Source organism: Lepidochelys olivacea, assembly GCF_965140295.1.
Source record: "Lepidochelys olivacea isolate rLepOli2 genome assembly, chromosome: 3".
Lineage (NCBI taxonomy): Eukaryota > Metazoa > Chordata > Testudines > Cheloniidae > Lepidochelys > Lepidochelys olivacea.
Window position 1 is genome coordinate 191707577 of NC_140413.1, and position 26891 is coordinate 191734467.

The following is a 26891-nucleotide window of genomic DNA, read 5'->3' on the forward strand; positions in this document are numbered from 1 at the left end:
GACAGAGAAAGGATCAGTCTAAAAGTTGCCCTGTTCTGTTTATTCCCTCTAAAACATCTGGCACTGGTCACTGTCAGAAGACAGGACACTAGGCTAGATGGATCATTGGTCTGACCCAGTATGGCTGTTCTTATATTATTAATTTTTGACTAATGCCCTTAAGAATAGATTGGATTTTACTGCCTTGAAAACTAAACTGTTCACAAGTTAATGATGGACATATCTCTTGTGAATCCTTAGTTATATTTGGTCTGTTTTCCCTACAGAGGAACATGAACCAGACAATTTTCAAAAATTTCCAAAGTGAGACAATTTTTATTGCCTTCACCTGAAAAAAACTACTTGCTGGATTTCCTTGAAATGTTCAGGAAAAAAATGAAATTGCCCTTGTGAATTAACTGTAAAATTTGGAAGCAGAACCCTTTATTTTAAATGTACAAGGATAGTGGTGATCAAATTTTGTACTATGAGACACTTATTGCCAGCTTGACTATGGAAGGACTACCAGTCTCTCCACAATCTAATCATTTTCAGAAAAACAATTTTTTAACCGATAATATCGTAGCTAGACAGGTTATGAAGACAAAACAACATATCCTTCCCCAGGGCTCCAAATTAAATCCAAGACTCAGTGTGCCTAAGAAACTTTACAATAAGAGCTGGTTAACTGCCATTCTCAAGAGCTGCTACTATTGTGAAAATGCATTTAACTAACATTACACTACAGTTCTGAGTTTACACATCAATTATTATGCAACAGCTGAGACTGCAGAGCTACCCTGCAGATCTGCTTACTGGGCTATCATTCACAGGGCCACTCATAAATCTTGCATTAATTTATCTGTGAAGCTCATAAACTGAAGTGGATGGGACAAAAAGTCACATAGTAGTTGGGTTTGTACTAAAAAGGTATTCGATTTTCTCCACAAAAATGATGGTAAATATTCTCTGGTAAATGTGCACTTGTTTTATTGCAGTTCAGTATTTCATTTCATGAGCAATCAAGCATATGTGCACCATACTGAAAGGAGACGGGAAAGGATTTAAGTAAACATTTAAACTTATGTACCTTTGTTAAGTGAAAGAAAATTCATTTAGCAAATTTATCTTGCCAAGACCATTATATGTCACATTTAGAATTAATCAAACTTCTTATATTTTAAAGAGAACAGCATTACTGTCCATAGTAATTATAAACAGAGACATCAATAAGGTTCTACTTGAATTATGGGATGATTGTCAAATAATTGCAGCTGAGTTGTGGACAAGACCCAGAAAATTGCGGTCCCCAGAGCTTAGAGAGAGAGAGCTCCCACCGCCCCAGGGCTGACAGCGGGAGCCCCCGCCATGCGCAGGGGTGTCAGTGGGGCTGACTGCTAAAATGTAACATACACACACCTGAATTGAGCATAAAAATTGAGATGGAAGCCTAACATTGTAGGATCTGCAATTTCCGCAATATCGTAAATTAAGCAGGGCCTTAGATATCAAATGTTTTGTTACAACTGGCTAAATAAAGCGCACTACATACAGAAGCACAACCCTGCCTAATTCAGTGAACCACTGCATAAGAATATATATATTCCAGTAAATATAAAAGGAATCTACTTTGCGGAATATAATCTACATCTATGCATCTATGTTTAACTTACAGACTTAAGTCTAAAGTCAGTGTGACATTCATAGTAAAGGGTCTGGCTGAGCTACAATTGATGCAGTACTAGGGAAGGGTGGGGAAAGAAAAGGACAACTTAAAGGCATTTTTATATTTCCCCATTCTGGCAGCTGCCAGGGGCTGATTTCGACCCCAGTATAACTTACAGCAGTAGTTCTCAAACTTTTGTACTGGTGACCCATTTTACATAGCAAGCCCCTGAGTGCGATCCCCCCTTATAAATTAAAAACACTTTTTTAATATATTTAACACCATTATGAATGCTGGACGCAAAGCGGGGTTTCGGGTGAAGGCTGACAGCTCATGACCCCCCATGTAATAACCTCGTGACACCCTGAGAGGTCCCGACCCCCAGTTTGAGAACCCCGACTTACAGCCTCAGAGCTACTCTAAATCAGGTCAGCTGAAATGACTTCCTAAGGACTACTCCAACAGCTCAAGATTGAGGGAGTTCTGCATTCCCTAACCAAGACCCTCTAGTTTTTGGCTCACCTGAGAATCCCCCCCTAAACCAGAAGCAGGTGGTGTAGACTCACCAGTGCTGGCTTTCTTTCAATCACAGCTATATAAGATTAAATCTCAGCTGCTTTACTTAGAACAGCTTTCCAGCTACCCTGTGGCACCTGAGAGTAACATAGGAATATGGGAGAGGGGAACACCCAGGATCTGATCCAAAGTACTTAATACTGGAATCAAATCATAGAGTGTCATTACACAGCATTTCATTTTAGTTACACTCTAAGTATTTACAGTTAAACTTAAGGGGCAAAATTCTGTTTTCCTTTACACCCATGTTCCTGAGCAAGACATCCCTTTCCATCACATCCTCATGCCACTCCTAGTCTCCACATGACCACCTCCACAGACATGTTTTAACTCCCACTACCAGAGTGTTCCAGTTCTTGCCAGCAGTGACAAAGGGATACCTTGATAGCCTAGTTTCGCTGCAACCAGAATGTCTGGGAAGAGAAGGGAAAACAAGATATCCTACAGATGCCACTATTCCTCCAACAGATCTCAGGGTAACGACTGGAGTGAAATGATGTCCCTTCTGGACAGGGCAATCCCCAGACATCCTTCTCTCTACTAGAGGAAAATTGCTTCCAGGGCCCTCTTCTTCAAATTTTCCCAGACTTAGTCTCTCCCACTTTATATTTGTTGCATTTTGGTTTAAAAATTTAACGAACTCAGGGCAATACTTACATTAGATACCACTGTGATAAATGCATGTGCTATAAGAAATGGCAATGTATCAGGGGTTCCATATTCAAAACAATCCTTCATGAGGGAAAGGCCATTTTTTCCACAAAATAGACAAACATAACGAAGCAAGTGCAATGGTACTTCTACATCCTATAGAAACAGGAGAAGAATATAAAAGTTTTATTTAAAAAGAAAAACAAATTACTATTGAAAACAAAAAACTAAATACATATAAGGTAAGAGTTCAGATGAGCAATATCAATGTATCATACGTTTATAAAACACTAAATATGACTATTTTACAGTTACCAAAAACATGTTAATTGTATCTCATAATGCTCTCTATAAATACATCAGAAGGATAAACACCAAAGGAGGGAGAAAAGTTACTTAAGTTAAGAGACCATGTTGGCACAAGAACAAATGGATATAAACTAACCATCAGTGAGTTTAGGCCTGAAATTAAATGAAGGTTTCTAACCATCAGAGGAGTAAAGTTCTGGAACAGCCTTTCCGAGGCAGTACTGCAGGGAAAAATCTAACTTGTTTCAAAACTGAGTTTGATAAGTGTATGGAGGGGATGTCATGATGAGATTGCCTACAATAGCGTATGACCCATTCATGACTGCTATTAGCAAATATCTCCAACGGTCTCAGATGGGACACCAGATGGGGAGGGCTTTGAGTTACTACAGAGAATTATTTCCCAAATGTCTGGCTGGTGGATCACACCCACATGCTCAAGGTTTAACTGATCACCATGTTTGGAGTTGGGAAGAAATTTTCCCCCAGGTCAGATTGGCAGAAACCCTGGAGGGCTTTCACCTTTCTTTGCAGCATGGGGCACTTACTGTTTTGAACTAGTGCAAATGGTGGATTCCTTGTAACATGACATCTTTAAATCAAGATTTGAGGATTCCAGCAACTCAGCTAGAGATTATGGACCTATTACAGTAGTGGGTAGGTTGTGTAGCCTGTAATGTGCAGGAGGTCAGACTAGATTATCGTGATAATTTTGATCACTTCTGGCCTTAAAGTCTATGAATCAATGAAATATATATGACTTACATTCATATCACAGAACGCCCCTAATATATTGCTTTCTTGGGCAGAAATATCCTGGTTTAAAAGAAAAGAGATAAATATAATTAGCTAACAGTAGGAATAGAAACAAATTGTATGAAGGAAACAAAACCGAAAGACTCATGATGCACACTCCAGAAACCTAATTTTATAAAACTCAAGCAGCTTAAGTTTGTTTAATTTTAAAACTGTCAAACTGACTTTTGCATTTTCCGATTAAACTATTTTTTTTACATTGTATTTACAAATATGTACTTATAAACTGAGGACAATGCTCCAGCCATAAGTGGAAATTTCTTACCTAATAGTTTTCCTTCTTGGAGTTCTTCTATACCAGTTCAGATGTTTCCATTACCAGCAGGAAAGTAATGTACCCAAACATCTGAACTGCCATAGGTAAATGAACAGAGAATATACTGTATAATCATAAATCTAATGAATATTCAAGAGCTAAAAAGTTTAAAGTTAGTCATTCTAGTTCAGTTTATTAAACTTCTTCAAGTCCACCTGTAACATTTTTACACAAATATCTAATTGACAGCTTGTAGAATCAGTATCTGGTATCCTTTCAGGGAAACTGTCAAATTACAAATCACATTTCTCTCAATTTTTAAATCTATTATTGTTCCAAGTAACACTGAAGATTACTATAATTAAAGAGTTTAATAACTTCTTTTGATATATGTTTACATTGTGCATTGGATAGCATTTTGTAGACAGTTTATTTTACAGTTTCCCCCATTAAATCAATTTTCCGTATTGTTTGTATGAATCTTTCACATAGCAAGGGAGAAAACATTTTTTTTAAATTGTAAAATGTGATTATAAAACCAAAAAACTTACTGAAACACTATCAAACTAATTTTAACTTTTTTTAAAAAATTACTAGTTTTCATGTTCACAATTTCCCTTTAAATTCATAGGGGGAGGGAAGGTTTTTAAACATTTAACTTAACTGAAGTTTTTGGAGTTAATTTCAAATTGACTAATTTCCAGAGTATCATTTAAAACTACATTACTGGGGGTATTTTAGTTGTGATGGAATCAAACTTTAAACTATTCACTAAGGTTACAATATAGGAATCTAAATATATTACATATTTCCCCCTCATGTTGAACTCCAAATCATCACTAAATTAATCATGTTCTTTGTCAATTATTTTTAAATATTAAAACAGCTTTGTAGTGAGTAGACAACACATTTTTCTGGCCAATAGATAAGAAAAATGGGTGTTTCTGTGCTCTGCCCATGCCACTACCAGAAACAGATTATGCATGGGAAAATTATCAGTTGCTGAGGGAAGCAGAAACTGTTCATCAGTTAAAGTACTGCTCTTAGCACCCGGCAGCTGAAAGACAGTGGAAGTCTATGCATTAAGCCCTTAGAGTTTAGTGAAAGTATATCTGGAATGTCAAGTAGCTGCTTTGCATACTTCTTGTCTCAAGAATTCTCTTCCTATGAAGTAGCCATATTGGAGTAATCACTGACAACAATGAGGCAAGAGATCTCTGCAGCACTGGAGAGACAAAAGATTTGACTTACTTGGCTAGAACGAACCTGAAAATTTGACAGTCCTGCTTTGGTGTTCTAAACAGAAAATTCAGGGCATTGAGATTTCCACAAGGTCACCTTTTGAGCCAAGTAACAGAAGAGAGTGTTCCCTATGAGAACCAAAGGCAGCACAAAAACCTCAAAGGTGAAACACCTTAATAGATGTGTGATGGTGGACACAACCTTGGGATGTGTGATGGTGGACACAGCCATGGGAACAAAGCTATAACAAATTCATCCTACTAGAAAAAGACTTATATGGGAACTGCCACCAGAGCTGCTAATTGCCTCATTCTGAGCCAAAATGTTGGGGGAAGCATAAAAATAAAGTAGACAGATGCCTTTCCTTACTGTTTTACCCTCTATTGAGCCACTAAAGACCGGTTTGCTAACTCCTTTAAAGTTCATTGTCTAGTCCTGCCTGGAGGGATTTTAAAAGGTAAGGAAAACAGGAGCTCACTTTGTGGTTTTTGCCTCTTCTTCTACATGGTTTATAGAAAGTAATCACTTCAAGTAAAATGAAAAAATTCCTCTTTCTAGACAGAAGCATATTCTGTACTTTCTGAAATACCTATCTCACAGACCCCCTGCATAATCTAAGTCTGAATAAACAAATAGACCTGACAGAAGGTCACGGATGCAGGACATTTAAAATTAACAGATGTCTCAAAACAGCCACAGCAGGCCTGCAGACCTCATGCAGCTCAACCATTTCAGGGATCTCCAGATTACCCTTGTTTGGGTCCTTGTGGGTTTTTTTAAGTGTTTTTGCTGTCAAAGTTCTCAGTCCTGTGAAGAGCACATGCAAGACTGAATGTTTATATGATAAAAATGTATCACAAGCGAAGATCTCTCTTTGGATATCAAGAACGTTAGCAGATACTACTTTTGCATTGGGGTAAACAAGTTTGTTTCCACATAAGTTTCTTCCTTCAAGGTTTATGCCCTCAAGCGGATTTTCTTCCAACTGACCAAGTCCAATTGTGGTATTCCTGTGCCCAAAGACACACACAGATTCACTAGAAAGGAGATTTTTCATCTGATTAGCAGGGTAGACTTTTGTACCACCATTCTGTTTTTGTGGTCCCTGTTGATTTTAAACAGACCACAACCACAAACTTGTCTGAACTAAGATGTACTTGTCTTGTCCAGAGGTTTAAGACTGCTAGTCTTATTGCTCTCAAGTCTAACAAATGTATATGCCAGTTCTGTGTCCTTGAAGGCCATGTCCTCTGTGCTGTCAATATGATTATGTGGGCTCCCAGTATTCTGGGCTGGTGTCCGTTGTCAGCTGCACTCTTTCTGGTTCCTAAATGAAATTTTCCTTCAGGATGTTTTCACGGTTCAGCTCAGATAACTCATTAGTCTCTTCCAGTTTAGCCTCTATGTTTGCTATAATAGAGATGCATGTTGCCAGTTAAAAAAAATTCAAGGGGTAGAAACGTCCCATAACCCATGGAATTTACAGCAGGACAGTAAAGTCCCCAGTAGGCTTATACACCAACAGATCTTTTTTTTTTCTTGTTTTCTTGTTCTTGTTAGATATTGCAGTTTTGTGACCCTTTCTGACAGAAGGGAATTCTCCCCATTATAAATCTCTCTTCTCCCAGATGTGAGAGTATCTGCAAAGATTCCACCAAGTACCTGGTAAGAGCATCAGAGCTCTTCTGACTGATGCCAGAACCAACATTACCTTTTGGTCGAGATAACCAGGTAATGAGTGTGTGAAATGAGTAGAAATTATTGTTTGCAGCTGTAATTGTTCTGTATGAGACTGCTGAATGACAATTTTACATGTCAAATTTTACCAGACTTCTTAGCCACAATGAAGTGGTGTGAATGCACCTCTACAAACCTGAGGAACTCATGAAACCAGCTACACAGCTCGGAAGATGATCTATTTTGAATTGGAAATCTTCCTTTTTTCCAGAACAGACGTTAATGTGAGGATTAAAAGCATTTCCTCATAACTCAATAAAATGTTAATGTGCACAGTACCCAGAGCACATGTTCCATGGGGAGAGAAATCCCACTTTCACATATAGTAGTCGGGAGCTTTCTCTACTTATTTTTAATCTGATTTTCTTGGGGATATCTATGGGACTTGCGAAGACCTGAATAAGAATTCTGTGTAAGCTCAAAATCTTGTCTCTCTCACCAACAGAAGCTGGTCCAATAAAAGATATTACCTTACCCACCTGGTCTCTCTAATATTTAAAAAAAAAAAAAAAAAGACATATTTGGGTTTCAGTTTATACCTGATACAGAACGTTTTGAAGGAATGACCACACTTCACATTTGCCCATAAACCCACTGAAGGATTTCGTCATTAGCATTATTATACAGTATTATGATAGAAATCAAAATGTGCTAGAAGATTTCAAAACACAGATCTATCAATCCTTGCTCTGAAGAAATTACAAATTTGGTATGAGAAACTAGTTGAAAGTGGGAATCATTTTTTTGACTTGCCTAGACAGCAAATAAGTTTTCTTCTCTCTCGTCTCTCTCTCCAGACCACGATTTTGATATATTCGTGGAGTAACAGTGCTTGCTAATCTGAGTGGTCAGTAATTCAAGATGTCATATTTTTGAGTGTACTGGAGAGCCACAATGCAGCCACCCAATTTATGTTAGAACCTGGTCCTCTTACACTATGTCAGCACATCAGCCAAAAAAATCTTGCCAATGTCCCTTTTGAGATTTCTAATTCTTCAGGGCACAATGACAAAAAATAAGGCAGACAAATATTTCCTAAAAGAAAAAAAGATTGTTGTCTTCTCTCTAAGAGAAGCAAGTCTATTTATACATAAAAAATTGCTCCAGAGCTGTTTCTGCCATGTTCCTGTGAAGGCAGGGAGAAAAACTGAAGATCAGTTTTTTTAATTACCCCATGAAACACAGAGGCAAAATCCCTTTCGTTTTAACATTAGTTTTAACCAGTATGAAAAACAAAAAGATAGACCTTCCCTCACTGTTCTCTACTAGTGGGCAGATGCATCACAGACCTATTTATTTATGATGATAACGTTTAAAAGGAATTATGAAGACCATACTGAAATGTGGTAGGAAAGTCTTACTTACTGGAATTCTAACATTCTCTGGTTCATTAATATAGGTATACTTGAGATCACATATATTTGTAAACACAGTTTGACATTTTAACTTACAGATTTATACTCCAACATGATCGAATATAGCAAAGATACTCAAATATGCCCCAAACAAAACAAAAATCACTCATCTTCCCAGTTTAATAATTTTAAACTAAACCAACATTTATTGCCAAATTTGGTGAGATCCACTTATTCACGGACTGAATATAACTCATGCAAACACAGTAGCACATATGCCAAATCACATATCATTTATGTATATCTTTACAAGTTAAGAGCAAATAGTGTAATAATTTGAAACTGAAAGCTTAACTACTCAAAGCAGTGACAGAGCTTTTTCATACTTTAAGTTTGTGGTTTTGGATAACTATTTTAATGTGCCAATATTTTGTAACACCCACATAAACATATTAATGTGTTCTCACGCATTTTCTCAGTATAAGCTTTCTTAACAATGGCAAATATACTCATATCTCAGTATGTAAGTGTAGCATGTGCTCTATTTAGTCAGGAACAGATTTCCACACGTGGAACTAAAAATAAACCTTTTCAAGAACAAAATTATTTTAATTTGACAACTAGAGTCCCAAATATAAATACAAAAGCATTTCCTTCTATATCTAGGAATAAAAAGTTGGTAAAAAAAGAGTTCTGAAAGTGACTTTTTCAAAATAAATTATGTAAAAAAATATATTTAGCAGTAACAAAGTAACATCACAATGAAAAATGTATAAAGATAGTAGTCCAGTTTGCAGAGCTGCAGTTGTAACAGTTATTCAGTTGATTACGGAATAGCAAAAAAAGTGTGGTCTCATGCAAGTTTTAGTTCGTAAATTTTGTTTATAACAACAGATTTAACTAAAAGGAGTTAAATTTACTTTCTATTATTTTTGGAAAGAAGCCATATTTATGGTCCCTTTTTGCTTTCCTACTACTGTGACTATATGATAAATTATGCAATTATATCCAACATTTTATTAACTGCTTTTGCCTAGACCAATCAAGAATTATTTTAAGAAAGTAATTAAGGGAGTGGCTCATCTCCCAAAAAGTGTCAATGGAAAGACCCACTGAATTCAGTGGGAGAGCTGAATCATCCCCATCCACCTGGTTTGAAAACTACAATCACTCAAGCAGAGTCTACCCTTTGATGATAACTACACTGTGTTTCACAAAAAAACAAAATATGCACAAGTTAGAATAAGATATACCTCTATTGTGGGATGAGTATTATGCTTGTAAGCAGTATACAGAGGAAACTGAATCTGAAAGATTTTTGCCACACACAGCAACAGTTTTTCCTTCTCATCAGTGCTCCATAAGCTAAAAGCATCAGTGCTCTTTGCAGATTCTTCCTCTGTCAGGATACAAGTTCTTGCAGAGTCTAACTTTTTCTCTATGCATTTTTGTCGTTCTCCATTTTCTTCTTCATGAGACTCTCTTTCTACGTTCAGTGGCTCATTGGCTTGATTATTCTGATCTTGCCATGTTGAATCTATGTTAATAGTGCAATGTTTACAAAGCTGGTCCCGTAGAGCTTGAACTTGGGCAATCACTAAGTTAATAAGCGCACATACTACTTGGTTAAAGATCTCCAAATGCTTATACTCCTTGAAGCAGCACAGACATTGTCTGCAAACAAAAACAAAATAAAAAAGTGAAAATTCCTGGAGTGGCTCAGAATTAAAATATCTAAAAATGAGAAGTTTGGACTCCATCAACTTAAAGAAACTAATAAATAGAAAGAAAAAAAGACTGATCTTAATTTTTTTAAAGTGACTAATTATAAGGAAGTTTCACATTTAAATATATTTTAAGTAACAAAGCATGTGACAGACCAACAAAGACAGGAAATTCAAAGTGACACTGAGACTCCAGTGTCAAGCACCAATACTGACTACCTCATTAATCCCTGTGGGCATCCCATTTATTTCCAGACACTCACAGAGAACTACACGGTGCCAACTATTGTTCAGCAGTTTTAAATTATTTATGTATTTTACAATGGTCGCTATGGACTGCATGTGTTCATCTTGTTGAGTCACAGCACCAGGATATTGTGAAAAAATCCTCATAAGACACTGAAATTCAAAGTAATAATTCTTGATTTTTGCCACATTTTCTTTAGAAAAAAAAGTATGTGGCAGGATAGTTCACATTAAGCAACAGCATATATAAGGTTTTATAATATTTTTCATTACTATCACTTAGCCTGTTTACTGCTATGTTCTTCAACAGCTTCTGGAATGCCAGTCAGTGCTTCAAAGGTGTGTTCTCCACACACACCTAGCAGGAGACATGGCACAAAAGTAGTTACATGTAAATGAAGGCCAGAATTTCCTTTATTCTCCCATCATTTTAGTCACACGACAATATTGTATTCACTTTACTTATTCTATTCACTCTACTACCTGCATAGTTTTTACAATAAATGGGGTCCAATATGATGAGTTTAAAGACACTGATTAAAATACCTTTGCGTCCAGGAGTTGATATAAGCAAATATCTTGAGTGCATGTTCCTTTCGGAGCTGCAATCCATCACCACCTTCAATGTCAGATACTGAAGAAAAAGAGTAAGTTGTTAATGGCATATGTAATATTTAATGTGACTTTTAACTGCTACATTAAACATAAAATATCAAACATAAATTTTGTTCCAAAAGGACCAAATTAGAAAAATTAGACTCAGAACAGGAACTGCATTGCTAGCCAGAATACAGTAACATAATATTACAGATGTTTTTCCAGCACAAAACTCTTGGATCACCACACTTACCTTCATAGATCCAGTAACCTCCTCAACTCCAAGAAATCTGTTATCTACAGCCAGGCACTCAGATACCACAGAATATGCTCTGAAGAGAAAGTCCAGGATATACACCTTACATGTTCAAAAACAGCCTTTACCAAATTAGGACGCTCCATCAGAGAAGTAGATCATACCATGGAATGGGCCACCCAAATATCCCAAGAGAACCTGCCTCAATCCAGAAATAAAACCCTCTCTTGCCAAACACCCCTAGTTGTCACCTATCACCCCATACTGGAATCTGTACTGGATATCATCAAACAACTACAACCCACACTCAGTGGGGCCCATCCTGAAATAACTCTTTCCTGAACTCCCTCTTCTGGCTTTCAAACACTCCCCAACATCTCCAAGCTCCCCTCAGACCAGGACACACCAGCTCAAAGCAGCACCAGACCCTGCCAGAACAACAGATGCAAAACCTGCAGACATATCTCCACTGTTACAATGATCCACACCCCCCAAAACACGCCTTTTAAAATCCATGGGTCCTACACTTGCCTTTCACATGTGGTGTTCCTCATACATTGCACTAAATGCCCCAATAACAACTATGTGGGTGAAACCAGATAATCACTAAACTCTCAAATGAACTCTCACAGGAAAATGATAAAAGACAAAAACACACTGGCTTTGTCTACACTGCCAATTGAATGACAAAACTTTTGTTGTTCACAGGTGTTTAAAGAAACACAGACACACACCCCTGCCAAAAGACAAAAGTTTTGCCGCGGCAAGTGGCAGTGTAAACAGCTCGTTGTCAGCAGGAGCGCTCTCCTGTCGACAATGCAAACACTGCTCTTACAGGGTGGAAGTATTTAGTCCGCAAAAGTGCCGACAAACAGCATTTACGCTGCCCGACTTTTAACGACAGACGTGTCAACATGGCTGTGCCACTAAGATCTGTGTAGTGTAAACAAAGCCACTATCACGAACACTTCTTGCAAAGCAATCATTCCATATCTGACCTATCAGTCCTCATCCTCAAAGGAAACCTGCACAACAGTTTCAAAAGACGAGCCTGGGAGTATAAATTCAGAACTTTGCTAGACACTAAAAATCATGGTCTTAATAAAGACACTGGATTTATGGCTTATTACAACAATCTGTAATCCACTAACTCCCATTTTTGTCCTATGACTACAGGGGTGTTAATGAGCCACTTCACCTTGAATGGTTCCTTAGAATGGTTCCTTAGAATATGTACTAACTACTTATGCTAAACTATCTGTTCAATCTTGTATTTACCTGTGACACTTTAAGGCAAGGTGTGGCCAATCTGAGCCTGAGAAGGAGCCAGAATTTACCAATGTACATTGCCAAAGAGCCATAGTAATATGTCAGCAGCCCCCTATCAGCTCCCCCCGACCCCGCCACTCCCAGCTCCTCCTGCCTCCCACCCTCCCTCCCAGCTCCCCCCAGCCCCACCAATCAGTGCCTTCTCCGCCCCGCCCCGTACCTCCTGAGTACCTCCAGATCATGAAGGAGGCTCTGGGGGAGGAGAGGGGAGGAGCGAGGGCATGGCAGGCTCAGGGAAGGGGGCAGGAAGGGGTGGAGTGGGGGCAGGGCCTGTGGCAGAGCCAGGGGTTGAGCAGTGAGCAATAGGGTGACCAGATGTCCCAATTTTATAGGGACAGTCCCAATTTTGGGGTCTTTTTCTTATATAGGCTCCTATTACCCCCACCCCCTGTCCCGATTTCTCACACTTGTCGTCTGGTCACCCTAATGAGCACCCCCCGGCACATTGGAAAGTTGGCGCCTGTAGCTCCAGCCCGAGTTGGTGCCTATACAAGGAGCCGCATATTAACTTCTGAAGAGCTGCATGTGGCTCCGGAGCCACAGGTTGGCCACCCCTGCTCTAAGGCCTTGTCTACACTGGCAAGTTTCAGAGTAGCAGCCGTGTTAGTCTGTATTCGCAAAAAGAAAAGGAGGACTTGTGGCACCTTAGAGACTAACCAATTTATTTGAGCATGAGCTTTCGTGAGCTACAGCTCACTTCATCGGATGCATGCCGTGGAAACTGCAGCAGACTTTATATATACACAGAGAATATGAAAAAATACCTCCTCCCACCCCATTGTCCAGCTGGTAATAGCTTATCTAAAGTGATCATCAGGTGGGCTGGAAATGGCAATCACAGCTGTGCTCCAGCCATCGGAATTATGATACCTATGGACAGATTTCTAGATGCATGATAGAAAAGGGCCATGACCAGGACACATTGCAGTGCAGGGTTAAAGTGAAGGAGCTGCGGAATGCCTACCACAAGGTGCAGGAGGCAAACCACCACTCCGGTGCTGCCCCCACCAGCTGCCGGTTCTACAAACTGCTGGACGCGATACTCGGTGGTGACCCCACCTCCACTGAGAAGTCCCCTGTGGATACTTCATTGGCTCACATGCCAGTCGAGAGTGGACCAAGCCAGAAGGAGGCAATCTTGGATGAAGATGGGGAGGGAGAACCAGAGGCAGAGGATGACTCGGAGGCCAGAGATGCATGCAGTCAGGAGCTCTTTTCTACCCCAGAGGAGCCTAGCCAGTCACAGCAGTCGGACCTTGGCGAAGAGCAAACGGGAGAGGAGGCCCCGGTAAGTGGATCTGATTTGGGGAATTGCTGAAGCGAGTTGTTGGGGACAGGAGGGTTGCAAAAAGCAGACTTGTCTCCCACCTCATGCCTTGTTTGAGCGGCGGAACTGGCTGTTGATACACTCCCTCACTTCACGGGAATCTCCCTCAGAGATCTCCAGGAAACTCGTGGAGATACTGGGCAATCCGCTCCCACAGGTTCCTCGGCAGAGCTGCTTTGTTTCTTGGCCCATTAATGGTAAATTTCCCATGCCATTGTGCCATCACAGGGGGTGGGGGGGGAGAGATCATTGCTGCACACAGGCTAGCCGCATAGGGGCCAGAGCGGAAGCCACAGGCTTGGAGAAGACCCTCCCTTGATTCCCTGCTCACCCTCAGCAGCAAGATATCTTCCATAATGATCACCACCTGTGGTAAGTGTTGGGACAGGAATGATTATCAGAGCCCCCCTACAGTGCTGGCTCTCTCCAAGTGCCCAAGAACCACATGCCCAGTGTACAGCAGGGTCCGGGAACAGTGATTTACCCTGCGGCTACCCATCATTTTGGGGGTCTTGTGGCTTGTGTGCGCTTGCCTGGGGTCAGCCAGTTAGTGACAGGTGTGAGAGTACTGGCTGTGTTTTAAAGCACTGAAACAGTGTTGTCTGTGTTGCAAACAATACTGCTTCTGTAAAATGTTGCATTTAAACTTCACAGAGATGACCTTGGGAGCACAGCCTCCCTCTTTGTTATCAGCGGCAGAATGGTTGCGAAGAATTAGGAAGCGGTCAAGAAGAACTAAGGAGGACTTTATGCGTGACGTTACAATGCACTCCGCCGCTGAGTGGTGGGACAGCAAGAAGAGGGAACAAAAGGAGAACGCAGCACACCAGAAAAAAACCATACAGTGGCTCTTAACAGTTATGGAGCACCAAGTGGACACGCTCCAGGCGATACGAGCTCTTCAAACCGAGCAACTCCACACCTGCCCTCCCCTGCAGCTGCTGTCGCAAAATTCTTTCCAATGCGCCTCCCCACACACACACCGCCAACACACTCTTATCAACCTCCTGGTTCCACTCTCTACCCACAGTATTCCACTCCTCCCTCCTCACAGTCCAGCAATGTGGACTCCCAATACCCACTACACTCAAAACCCATGCATCTGCAGTTTGGCCCTGCTGAAGTACAGCACCCGCTGCATCGTACTCCAAAGGAGAAGGTTGGGTATGATCCCTGGACATACACAAATCTGTAGCCGTCCTGGGACCCCACCTCCTCTTGAGACCTTCCATTCCCCCATCACCCATCCCCCTCCCTGCTGATGAATTTTTTCGTTTGACTTTCTCCTCTGGTTGTTGGCTTTCAATAAAAGAATTGTATTTGTTTGAAAGCAATCTTTATTCTATTAAGTGAAAGCAAAAAGACCACTGCAAAGCAACATACAGTTATGTTAAGGACCCTTCTTGCATGATATGCACAAATCACCTCCTAGCATTACAAGCACCACAATCCCGAGCATAGCAACTAATATTAGTGGCTTTCAGCTTCTAACTGCTGCCTCAAAGCATCCCTGACCCTGATGGCCCCACGATGTGCCCTTCTAATAGCCCTGGTCTCCAGCTGTTCAAACTCAGCCTCCAGGTGCTGAGCCTCTGTGGTCCAGCCCTGAGTGAAGCTTTCACCCTTCCCTTCACAAATATCATGGAGCGTACAGCACGTGGCTATAAGCATAGGAATATTGTCATCGGCCATGTCCAGCTTCCCATACAGGCATCACCAGCAAGCTTTTAAATGGCCAAATGCATACTCAGTCATTCTGCATTTGCTCAGCCTGTTGTTCAACTGCTCCTTGCTGCTGGCAAGGTGCCCCATGTATGGCTGCATAAGCCACAGAATTAAGGGGTAGGCAGGCTCTCCCAGGATCACAATGGGCATTTCTGACTTCCCCTAAGGTGATCTTCTGGTCCAGGAAGAAAGTCCCTGCTTGCAGCTTCCTGAACTGGCCAGTGTTCCAAAAGATGTGTGCATCGTGCACCTTTCTGGACCAGCCTCCGTTAATGTCCGTGAAACGGCCATGGTGATCCACAAGCGTCTGGAGAACCATTGAGAAATACCCCTTCCAATTAATGTACTCAGTGGCTAGGTGGTCTGGTGACAGAATTGGAATATACGTGCCATCAATCGCCCCTTCGCAATTAGGGCAGCTGATTTGTGCAAAGCCATCCACAATCTCATGCACGTTGCCCAGAGTCACGTTCTTTTGGAGCAGGATGTGATTAATGGCGCTGCACACCTCCGTCAACACGACTCCAACGGTCGACTTTCCCACTCTGAACTGGTTAGCGACCTATCGGTAGCAGTCTGGAGTAGCCAGCTTCCACACTGCAATCACCACACACTTCTCCAACAACAGGGCAGCTCTCATTCTCATGTCCTTGTGCCACAGGGCTAGGGCAAGCTCATCACACAGTCCCATGAATGTGGCTTTCCTCATCCAAAAGTTCTGCAGCCACTGCTTGTCATCCCAGACATGCATGATGATGTGATCCCACCACTAAGTTCCCGTTTCCCGAGCCCAAAAGCAGAGTTTCATTGTGGTCAGCATCTCCATGAATGCCAAATGCAATCTCGTGTCGGAGCTACTACGCGTGGCGAGATCAATGTCAAACTGCTCTTGCCTTTGTAGTTTAAGGAATAACCCCACTACCACTTCTGCCGTGTTAGTGAGAGCGACCAGCATACTGGTCAACAGAGCCATTTGTGCAGACCGAAGACGCAGAGCACGCAGTACACAAAACCATTGAAAGATGGTGCCAAATGCGGACGGAAGCACAGAGATTGCTGGGATGCAAAGCAGTGCATCACAGGGCACTGAGACAGGACCTAGGATGCCCCGCAACCCCCTCCGCCTTCCCACAACTCTTAGCGGCAGAAGAGGAAGAGATGTTCTATGTGATAGCTGCCCAGAGTGCACCGCTCCGAATACCACTGCAAGTGCCACAAGTGTGAACACACTATTGCGCAGGCAGCTGACAGTGTGAACACACAACAGCAGTTTCCCTTCAGTGCTCTCTGAGCGGAGCTGTAACTGCCAGCACTGTAACTCTGCCAATGTAGACATACCCTAAGAGTCTGTCTATCTTACAGCACTGCAGGAGCAGTGTATAAGAAGTGTGGTGCATGTGGTGAAGATGCTCTACAGAAGAAGCTCTCCCACCAACATAGCGCTGTGCACATGAGCACTTATACCGGTGTAACTTACGTCACTCAGGAAGATGGTTTAGTCATACCCCTGAGCAACATAAGTTTTGCCTCCCGACAGTGTAGTGCAGACACAGACTTAGTGCTATGGAAGAGTTTTGTGTAGCTTGAAAGCTTGTCTCTCTCTCTCACAAACAGAAGTTGGTCCAATAACAGATATTACCTCCCCTACCTTTTAGTCTACTATCCTCTGCCAAAATTCAGCTATGCCAGGTATTTCAAGCAGAATGTAAAATCTCTATAAATCATGCAATTAAAATGTACCTGATCCCTATGGTGTCTAGGCACCCAATTATGCAAAAGCATATTGTGGTTGGAAAGTTTTTGTGCTCCTAGCTACCAAAAATCTTACAAACAGAAGGATGAGGATTCTTATGAGTGTAACTGAAAATGCTAAGCAAGCTTTTCAAACTAGCTACTAGAGTAAGGCTTTTAAAACCATATAATGAAGCACATATATAAGTGGCCTGATTTTCAAGAGTGTTAAGCGCCAACTATCTCTCATCGACTTCAGCAGGAGTTATCGGGTGCTCAGCACTTTTAAAATGAGTGCTCTTCAACAATTTCACTGAGCAGCACACTTGAGCTTGAAGAATAAGATATACTGTCCGAAATTTTTGAGGTAACCATGCATCCTATCTTTCTACTTAACAATTCTTGACAGTGTTTACATTTCACTTTAGATGTTATCTATTTTTGTTATTTCTGTTTGTTTCTGACCATTTCCTTCAACTTTAGACCAGTTGAGTCAGAAATTTCTACACTGACGTTTACCAGTGATTAATCATCCATTTGTAGTATTTGTCACATTTACTAGAGCTAGAATCTGAAACTACCTAGTGAATTCAACACAGAGAAGAATTAAAAATAAGATGAGCTAGCCAGTTTTCTATCAAACCATATCAGCTGTCCTGCCCAGATCCCAGAAGTGTATAGATTCTGGCAAGCCAAACTCCAATAACAGTACTCAATTCTACCTACTCCACTCTCTTCAATATCAAGTCACAGATGATTCTACCCACTAGTTCCATCCCTTTCTCCTGCCAAGAATAACTCCAACTATTCTTATTCCCCTTTAGGCTTCTAGATCATTCTAAAATTTTCTTATTGCTTTTCAACCAGCACAAAATAGAATCTTGACATTCTGAACACTTCCTTTATAATTTTAAAAATAACATTTTCATTCGCTGATTATATAGTGGAAACACTGGTCTCTAATTTCAAACAACTTGAAAATATAGACACTTCAGACACTCAGAAGTTGGGAGGAAAAAAAAAACAAAGTAGGTTTAGGAATCTAAAGTGCCTTCCAAAACGTGAGAGACACAAGGTGGGGAAAATGCTGTCAGAAGTCTTAAAAGGCAACACTCAGATTCGGAAAATACAGAACCCGAACCACCAAAAAAGAAAATCAACCTTCGGTTGGTGGCATCTGACTCAGATGATGAAAATATATGTGCATTGGTCCTCACTGCTTCAGATCGTTATCGAGCAGAATCTGTCATCAGCATGGAAACATGTCCTCGAGAACGATGGCCAAAGCACAAAGGAACATACAAATATTTAGCATACCTGGCACGTAAATACCTTGCAATGCTAGCTAAAATAGTGAACACCTGTTTTCACTTTCAGGTGACATTGTAAATAAGAATTGGGCAGTATCTCCCATAAATGTAAACAAACTTGTGTCTCTCAGCAATTGGCTGAACAAGAAGTAGGACGGACTGGACTTGTAGGCTCTAAAGTTTTACACGGTTTTGGTTTTGAGTGCAATTATGTGTAAAAAAAAGTTTACCTCTGTAAATTGCACTTTCATAATAGAGATTGCACTCCAGTACTTATATGAGGTGAACTGAAAAACACTATTTCATTTATCTTTTTCACAGTGCAAATATTTGTAATCATAAATAATAAAGTGAGCACTGTACACTTTGTATTGTATGTTGCAATTGAAATTAATATATTTGAAAATAGTAGAAAAACATCCAAATATATAATAAATTTAAATTGGTATTATATTATTAAACAGTGCTATTAATACTGTGATTAATCGTAACTAATTTTTTAATCTCGTGAATTTGTTTTGCATTAATCACTTGAGTTAACTGCAATTAATTGACAGCTCTAAGAAAAACCTAATAAAACTCACTGATCTGAGGGGTCTTCCCCCCTGGGTGTGGGGGCTAAGGGTTTTTTCTGGCTCCAATCTCATTTTTTCTGGCTTTCAATCTCATCTTGAATTCCTTCACAGTTTTGCAAGCCCCAGTATAGACTACTGCCACTACACAATTCTAAAAATTAAAAATTCCAGTGTAAAAACCTTTTAACTTGGAAGTAAGGTTAAGAAACATATCACTTCAGAGAACAATCATTAAGAGAATACAGAAGTTTCCTTTAAAATAAATACACTACACACAGAGAAATTACAGTGCCTATAAATGTGATGTATCAGAAAAGACACCATCAACTTAAAAAAAATCACACTTGTCTCACTTTTTTTATATCTCGTATGAGCAACACCTAAGATTACAATAAATGAAAAAGGGAAAAAATAGGGGTTTTTTTCAGTTTGATTTATATATTTGACAACACAACACAAAGTCAGTTTCCTTGTTTTCCCACTGGTTTGTGTGGGTTTTAGGCATAGCCACTTTGGAACGAAATTCTTTACAAAATAAAAGTGATTGTAAAGCCAAAAAAAACCTGACTCAATTTCAAGTTCACTGTTTAAAAATAAACCAGGAAATTAGGGAAAAGTCCCCTAATTCTGTCCACTTATCACCTTCCTAAACATAACCAGAAACATATAACAACATGATTCTCAAAGAATACTGGTTTATTACTATTAGTAAAGTTTTTGTTATGTTTTAGTTTTGCACACTGCTACATCAGAGATCCATCTGCGTTTGCGTTTTACAACACAAACTCCCATGATACTTGGTTTCTTTAAGACCACACCAGAGCACTGCAGAATCCAAGAACCTTGCCACAGACGTTAAGTCAAGCTTGCCACGTAATACACAGAGTCTTGACTACAGTACACTTACCATATTCCATGTACGAGCAAAATGCTACCATATTTAAAGATATCTTAGGCCAGGTCTGCACTGCAAACATACACTGGTATACCAAAGTCACTCAGGTGTGTGAAAAATCCACATCCCTGAGCAATGCAGTTATACTGACCTAACCTCCAGCGTACACAGAACTATGACAACAGGAGGGCTTTTCTTGTCAACATAATGACCACCTCTCATGGAGGTGGATTAACTACACCATCAGGAGAAGCTCTCCTGTTAACATAGCAGCGGCTTCACTGAAACACTACAGTGGCAGGGCTACACTGGGGCAGCTATGCCACTGCAGCTTTTTAAGTGCAGAAATGCCCTTAAACAGCTTAAACAACTGCTTTAAAAGCTTCCAGAAAGGGTTCAGAATTTTGGAAATTTAGTTGTATACAATCTACCTGAAATGAAAAATAGGAGTTTATCTGTATATTTATATGCTTTCCATTTTTATTTTTAAAGGATACTACAATGTTCTCTTAAGCTTTGTTTTTCTCTGAATTTTAACTCCAGGTAATCAGATGTTTGGTTTGTTTGTTGGTTTTTATTTGATTGTTTGTTTTTAAACTGGCCTGGAAATCCTCCTCCTAAAATCAGCATGTTTCACTTCCTCAGGGGGAATTGAAGATAATGGAAAAGATGCTTACCAAAACATTTTTAAAAGATTATCAAAGAACAAATTGGGTTTATAAAAATAAGATTTGGAGCCAGTACCATGAGAACATCAATTCAACCCTGGGGGTATTTTCAATCTGCTCATAATTTTATCTCTTGATGCCTACAAAGCATTTGACAGTGTTGAATGGAAGGAATAGTTCTACACACATGCAATATGACAGGTTTCAGTGTAACAGCCGTATTAGTCTGTATTCGCAAAAAGAAAAGGAGTACTTGTGGCACCTTAGAGACTAACCAATTTATTTGAGCATGAGCTTTCGTGAGCTACAGCTCACTTCATCGGATGCATACTGTGGAAACTACAGAAGACATTATATATACACAGAGACCATGAAACAATACCTCCTCCCACTCCACTCTCCTGCTGGTAATAGCTTATCTAAAGTGATCATCAAGTTGGGCCATTTCCAGCACAAATCCAGGTTTTCTCACCCTCCGCCCTGAGCAGGAGAGTGAGTTTGGGGGGGGCGGAGGGTGAGAAAACCTGGATTTGTGCTGGAAATGGCCCAACTTGATGATCACTTTAGATAAGCTATTACCAGCAGGAGAGTGGGGTGGGAGGAGGTATTGTTTCATGGTCTCTGTGTATATATAATGTCTTCTGCAGTTTCCACAGTATGCATCCGATGAAGTGAGCTGTAGCTCACGAAAGCTCATGCTCAAATAAATTGGTTAGTCTCTAAGGTGCCACAAATACTCCTTTTCTTTTTACACATGCAATAGTTTGTTTTGAGAGGTGTACTATTAAATTATTAACATCTAGACTTTTATTTCAGCCTAGACAAGTTTATTTTGGTCAGCATCTATAAAAAATATTGCAACTTACTGTGTAAGAAGTTCAGAGTTAAGGATGTAGTATTGAACTTTATGTAGATTTATACACTTGTGTACACTAAGAATCCTTCCTTTTCTCTCCTCTAATTAAAACTGTACTACAGAAGTTTGGCAAGATGTTCCATAAAATTATACCAATTTTGAATGTGCATGGATGAATAAGCGTTTGTAATATCTGGAATCACCATCCTAAGAGATGAAAGAGATTTAATCACCTGTTATGGACAAACTAAACATAGGAAATGCCATCCCAGCTCAGACCATCAGTCCATCAAGTCCAGAATCCAGTTTCTAGTGATGGCCAGTAACAGCTGCTTCAGAGGATAGTGCTAGAAATTCATGAGAATATCTAACTTCCAGCACCTCTTTCTCCAAATTACCCCCCAAAAAAGGTACTTAAGGATACAATGTGTGGTCTTTTAGTATACAGTGACAACGTAGTGTTTTTGTGTATGATTTTTCATTTTTATTTTCATTCCATAAGATCTTTTTGAAAGTGCTGTTGCCTCGGAAGGTTGAGAATGGGAACAGACAATGAATGGGGAAAGGAGAGAGAGAGAGACAGGAAGGAACTGAGCATACTGAAGGCAAATTCAGTGGGGGAAGGAGAGAGTGACGATAAAGGAGCTCTGAAAGAAGGGTGAAGGTGTTAATTAGGGAACCAGGACAGAGAGGTGCCCTTACATTCCTAGTCTGGGACCATTTGGGAGAGAAAGAAACTGCGGGAGGCCACACAAGGAGAGTTGGATGTGGAACAGGGGGATTCCTGGAGGAGGTGTTGCTGGGAGATCACAGAGTGAAAAGGGCAGGTGCTAAAGGTTACTGGGGAAGGTGCTGCATGCTGCTCAGGGAAGGAAGGGGGAGGTGTCAGGATTGAAGGCTGCAGGGGGCCAGGTAGGGGCTTGAAGCATTGGAGTAGGAGTGCTGAGACACAAATAGCTGTCCTGAGCTATTTATAGCTCAGCCAGCACACAGAGGGAGCAATGGGAGGGTATTTCTTCTTTCATATGCATCACAAGTCAGTATCTAGACTGTTCAGCCATCTAACTGCTGCATCATCCAGGGTAGCAAGGTGTTGTAGTCCACCTTCCAACCTTCTAATTGTGCACTTCACCCCCACTGTCTGTATTGCTGCCTCACAGTCACACTATCAAGACTGGGCTAAGCCAATTTCTGCATTATGACAGTCACTCTGGCGGTTCCAGTCAATGGTCTATTAATCTTAGCCCAGGATCTGCATCCCACGTTTCAAACAGGTGAATATAAATTATGGCTTTTGAAATTCTTCAGCATGCCTGTCTAGCTATCCCATGGTTGTTTCAACTCCGTGAAGACATAGCTGACAGCCCTGATAGGCCAACATGCCTACAGCCTTCTTGTAAGATGCCCCAGGAGTAGCATAAAGTGAAACACAAGTAAACAAAATGCTGAACACAGGCAGGGAGGGTACTGTGGAGATGGCACTTCCCCACTCCCGCCCATGACAGGCCTGACACTACCACCTACATGTGTGGGGCTAAAGACTACCAGCAGACAAGTACAGCAGCATCTGAACTTTGCAGCCTATACAAGAATCCCATTGATACAAAGCTGTAACAAAGAGGAGAGTGAGGGCTGGTGTTTCAGGCCCAAAGCCTGGGAGGCAATGCAGTGTTCTGTTTCCATAATGGACAGATGAATGAGGACTCTAAGCTGTACAGTGCTCCCTGACACCATCAACTCATTTCAAACAGAACTATAACATGCAAATTAAATAGAGAGGAAAGATGATGACTGGTTAAGCCACCTCTGTCGTCACTGTGACACTACTTAAGAATAACTTGAGCTGCTGAATGGGCCCCAAAGTTAAAAGTAAGTTAAACAATTATTGGTTTCAGAGTAGCAGCCGTGTTAGTCTGTATTCGCAAAAAGAAAAGGAGTACCTGTGGCACCTTAGAGACTAACCAATTTATCTGAGCATAAACTTTCGTGAGCTACAGCTCACTTCATCGGATGCATAAAGATGAAGTGAGCTGTAGCTCACGAAAGCTTGTGCTCAAATAAATTGGTTAGTCTCTAAGGTGCCACAAGTACTCCTTTTCTTTAAACAATTATTGTTAATAACTGCTTGATATCAGTTTACTTTCTTCAAGCGTGCCTATTCCCAGAATATTCAAATGTGTTTCAACTTTCTAAAAAGTTTAATAGGTTAATAATATGCCATTGTTAGCTAGAGGGGCCCGAACATAAGACTCAAAGGAAATGCCTTTTACATTTAAGACACCATTTTTACCCTGTTACATGTGAAAAATTAAATGCAATCTTAACTATGGCACCACAATCAGACCTCTCCATAATAACATGAATAGCTGATATACACTATAGTACTAAAAAAACCACCATGAGTTTCCATGTCAAGAAAAGGACATTTAAAAACCTGCAGGGTACTAAGAGACTGCAAAAGATGAGAAATTTAAATCAACTAGAAGAGGAGAATGTATAATTCCAAGTGTAAACAAATGAAGCTCAGATTATATATACATTTATAGCAAGAATTTCAGGGCGAAGAGAACAGATTGTAATTAGACCTCAAGGACAACCATCATGCAGGGTATCTTATATCTAAAGGTCACTCACCGCTAGGGTTGCCAACTTTCTATTGGCACAAAACTGAACACCCTAGCCCTGCCCCTTCTCCGAGCCCCCCCTTCCCTGAGGCCCCACCCCCACTCACTACAGTCTCCCTCCCTCAGTGGCTCACTCTAACCTCCCCTCACTTTCACTGGGCTGGAGCAGGAGTGCGGGGGGGTGAGGGCTCTAAATGGGGGTGCAGGCTCTGGAGTGGGGCCAGAAATTAGGGGTTCAGGGTGCGGGAGACGGCTCCAGGCTGAGGCAGGGAGTTTGGGTGTAGGAGGGGGTGAGGGTTCCCACTGGGGGTGCGGGATGAGGTGTTTGGGGTGCAGGACGGGGCTCCAGGATGGGGGGTGGGGCCAAGGGATTCAGAATGCAGGAGGGGGCTGCAGGCTGAGGCAGGGGGTTGGTGTGTGGGAGGGGTGAGGGCTCTGGGCTGGGGCTGCTGGCTCTGGGTGCAGGAGGGAGCTCCAGGCTGGGGCCAAGGGATTCGGACTGCAAGAGAGGGCTGCGGGTTGAGGCAGGGGTGCAGGAGGAGGTGAGGGCTCTGGGGTGGGGCTAGGGATGTGGGTTTTAGGGTGTGGGAGTGGGCTCTGCGCTGGGGCAGAGGGTTGAGGTGCAGGAGGGAGTGAGGGCTCTGGGCTGGGCCCGGGGATGAGGGGTTTCGAGTACAGAAGGGGGCTCCAGGCTTGGGGGGACTCAGGGCTGGGGCAGGAGGTTGGGATGCAGAAGGGGGTACAGGCTCTGGGCTGGGGGCTTTGGGGTGGGGCCAGGGATGAGGGGTTTGGGCTGCAGGAGAGGGCTCCGGGTTTGGGGGGGCTCAGGGCTGGAGGGTTGGAGCACCGGCTTACCTTGGGCAGCTCCCAGTCTGCATCACCACGGTGCTACCTGTCCTGGCTCCGTGCTGCACCCCGGAAGCAGCCAGTAGGTCTGGCTCCTAGGCAGAGGGGAGGGGGCAGGAGACTCCACGGCACGCACTGCTCTCACCCGCAAGCCCCCCCCAGTTCCCACTGGCTGGGAACAAAGCCAGTGCTTCAGGCAGGGGCAGCATGCAGAGCCCCGTGGCTCCCCCCACTAGGAGCTGGACCTGCTGTCCGCTTCCAGGGCACAGCAGGGTGCCCCAGGACAGGTAAAGTTTTAACGGCCCGACTGGCGGTGCCGCTAGGGTCCCTTTTAGACCAGGTGTTCCGGACAAAAACCGGAGACCTGGTCACTCTACTCACTACACAAGTGCAAAATCAAATTGTAGTTAAAAACATTCATTTAAAAAAATTATTATAAACCTAGAAGAACGTAAACAATCACAAAACAGTCAAATAAACAAAACACAAATGTAGATATTAAAGAGACATTACAATTTTAAAGATGTTAAATTGCGATGACAGCAATTTTGAATATATGGAAGCTAGTGATTAAGCTATACCGATAAATTAATATTTATGCAGCGACAGAACCTACCTACCTACAAGATAGAAAACTGTAAAAAAAATTATGTCTTCCTTTTTATATACAGACTGAATAGAGAGAACTGAAAATTGTGAGCTATGTTAAAAAGCATAAAGGCAATAACATCGGCCTCAGAGCATACATATAATTGTGTTGTGCATACAGAATTACAGTCTTGTTCAAGCAGTGAACTGGACAGGCCTTCAGGCAGCACATGTTTTGTACGTATACACATAAATTGAAAACTATTTATTTTAATTTGTTTTCTCTCTTTTGTTATTGATGGTAAACAAACACAAATGTAGGCACTGTGTTGGCAAAGATCTTTCTCTGGTATATAAGAAAGGCCTGAAAAGTTGAAAACTAAACTCTGCTTTTTTCCCGTCCCTTTAAAAATATGAGACGTATTAAGGTTCTCTTCCCGTTTTTTGTTAGAGGAATTCTTAAATGTTTAAGACTTGGGCATTGGCAGCTATCTCAGCCCTCACAGGAGCAGAAGTATTGAATTCTAAAAGGACACTGTCAACTTCATGTTGTCAATGTAAGTAGTTTCAGGTATTATACGTGCCCCCATATCCTCCTGCAAACTTTTGTGATTTTACACTCAGATTTTCCTACCTACTTAAAAAGTCTCACTCTTCCATATTGCTGTGTGAACGATCCATGCAAATGACATGGGAAACAGATTATACACAAAGTACTATCCAATATATATAAAAACCATAGTGAAAATATATTCTCTATTTCAAACTCAAATGTTATAGACGCATGTTGAAGTATGGAAATGTACAGTGAATACACCCGAACAACTATAATTCTTCCCTGTAGTGACACAATGCAACAGCCATATGATTAATGCATTTCAGTATTTGTGGTCCCAAATGAGATTAAGCTGATTTTTAAAGACATAGATTACCAGCCCTCAACCCCCATCACATCACTAAAAAGAATCACAGAACTGGAAGGGACCTTGAGAGGTCATCTAGTCCAG

The 26891-nt window shown here is 41.3% G+C and overlaps 1 protein-coding gene across 1 annotated transcript in view; it reads right to left on the reverse strand.

Annotated features, from left to right (window-relative positions):
- USP34 (ubiquitin specific peptidase 34) overlaps positions 1-26891 on the reverse strand; it is a 265626-nt gene that overhangs the window by 226096 nt on the left and 12639 nt on the right. Inside the window, exons 2-5 of the mRNA XM_084622930.1 lie at positions 11104-11191; positions 9841-10261; positions 3947-3997; positions 2879-3028 (exon numbers count right to left, since the gene is read on the reverse strand). Coding sequence (XP_084479056.1) covers positions 2879-3028; positions 3947-3997; positions 9841-10261; positions 11104-11191 — 710 coding nt within the window. The remainder of the gene's footprint in view (positions 1-2878; positions 3029-3946; positions 3998-9840; positions 10262-11103; positions 11192-26891) is intronic.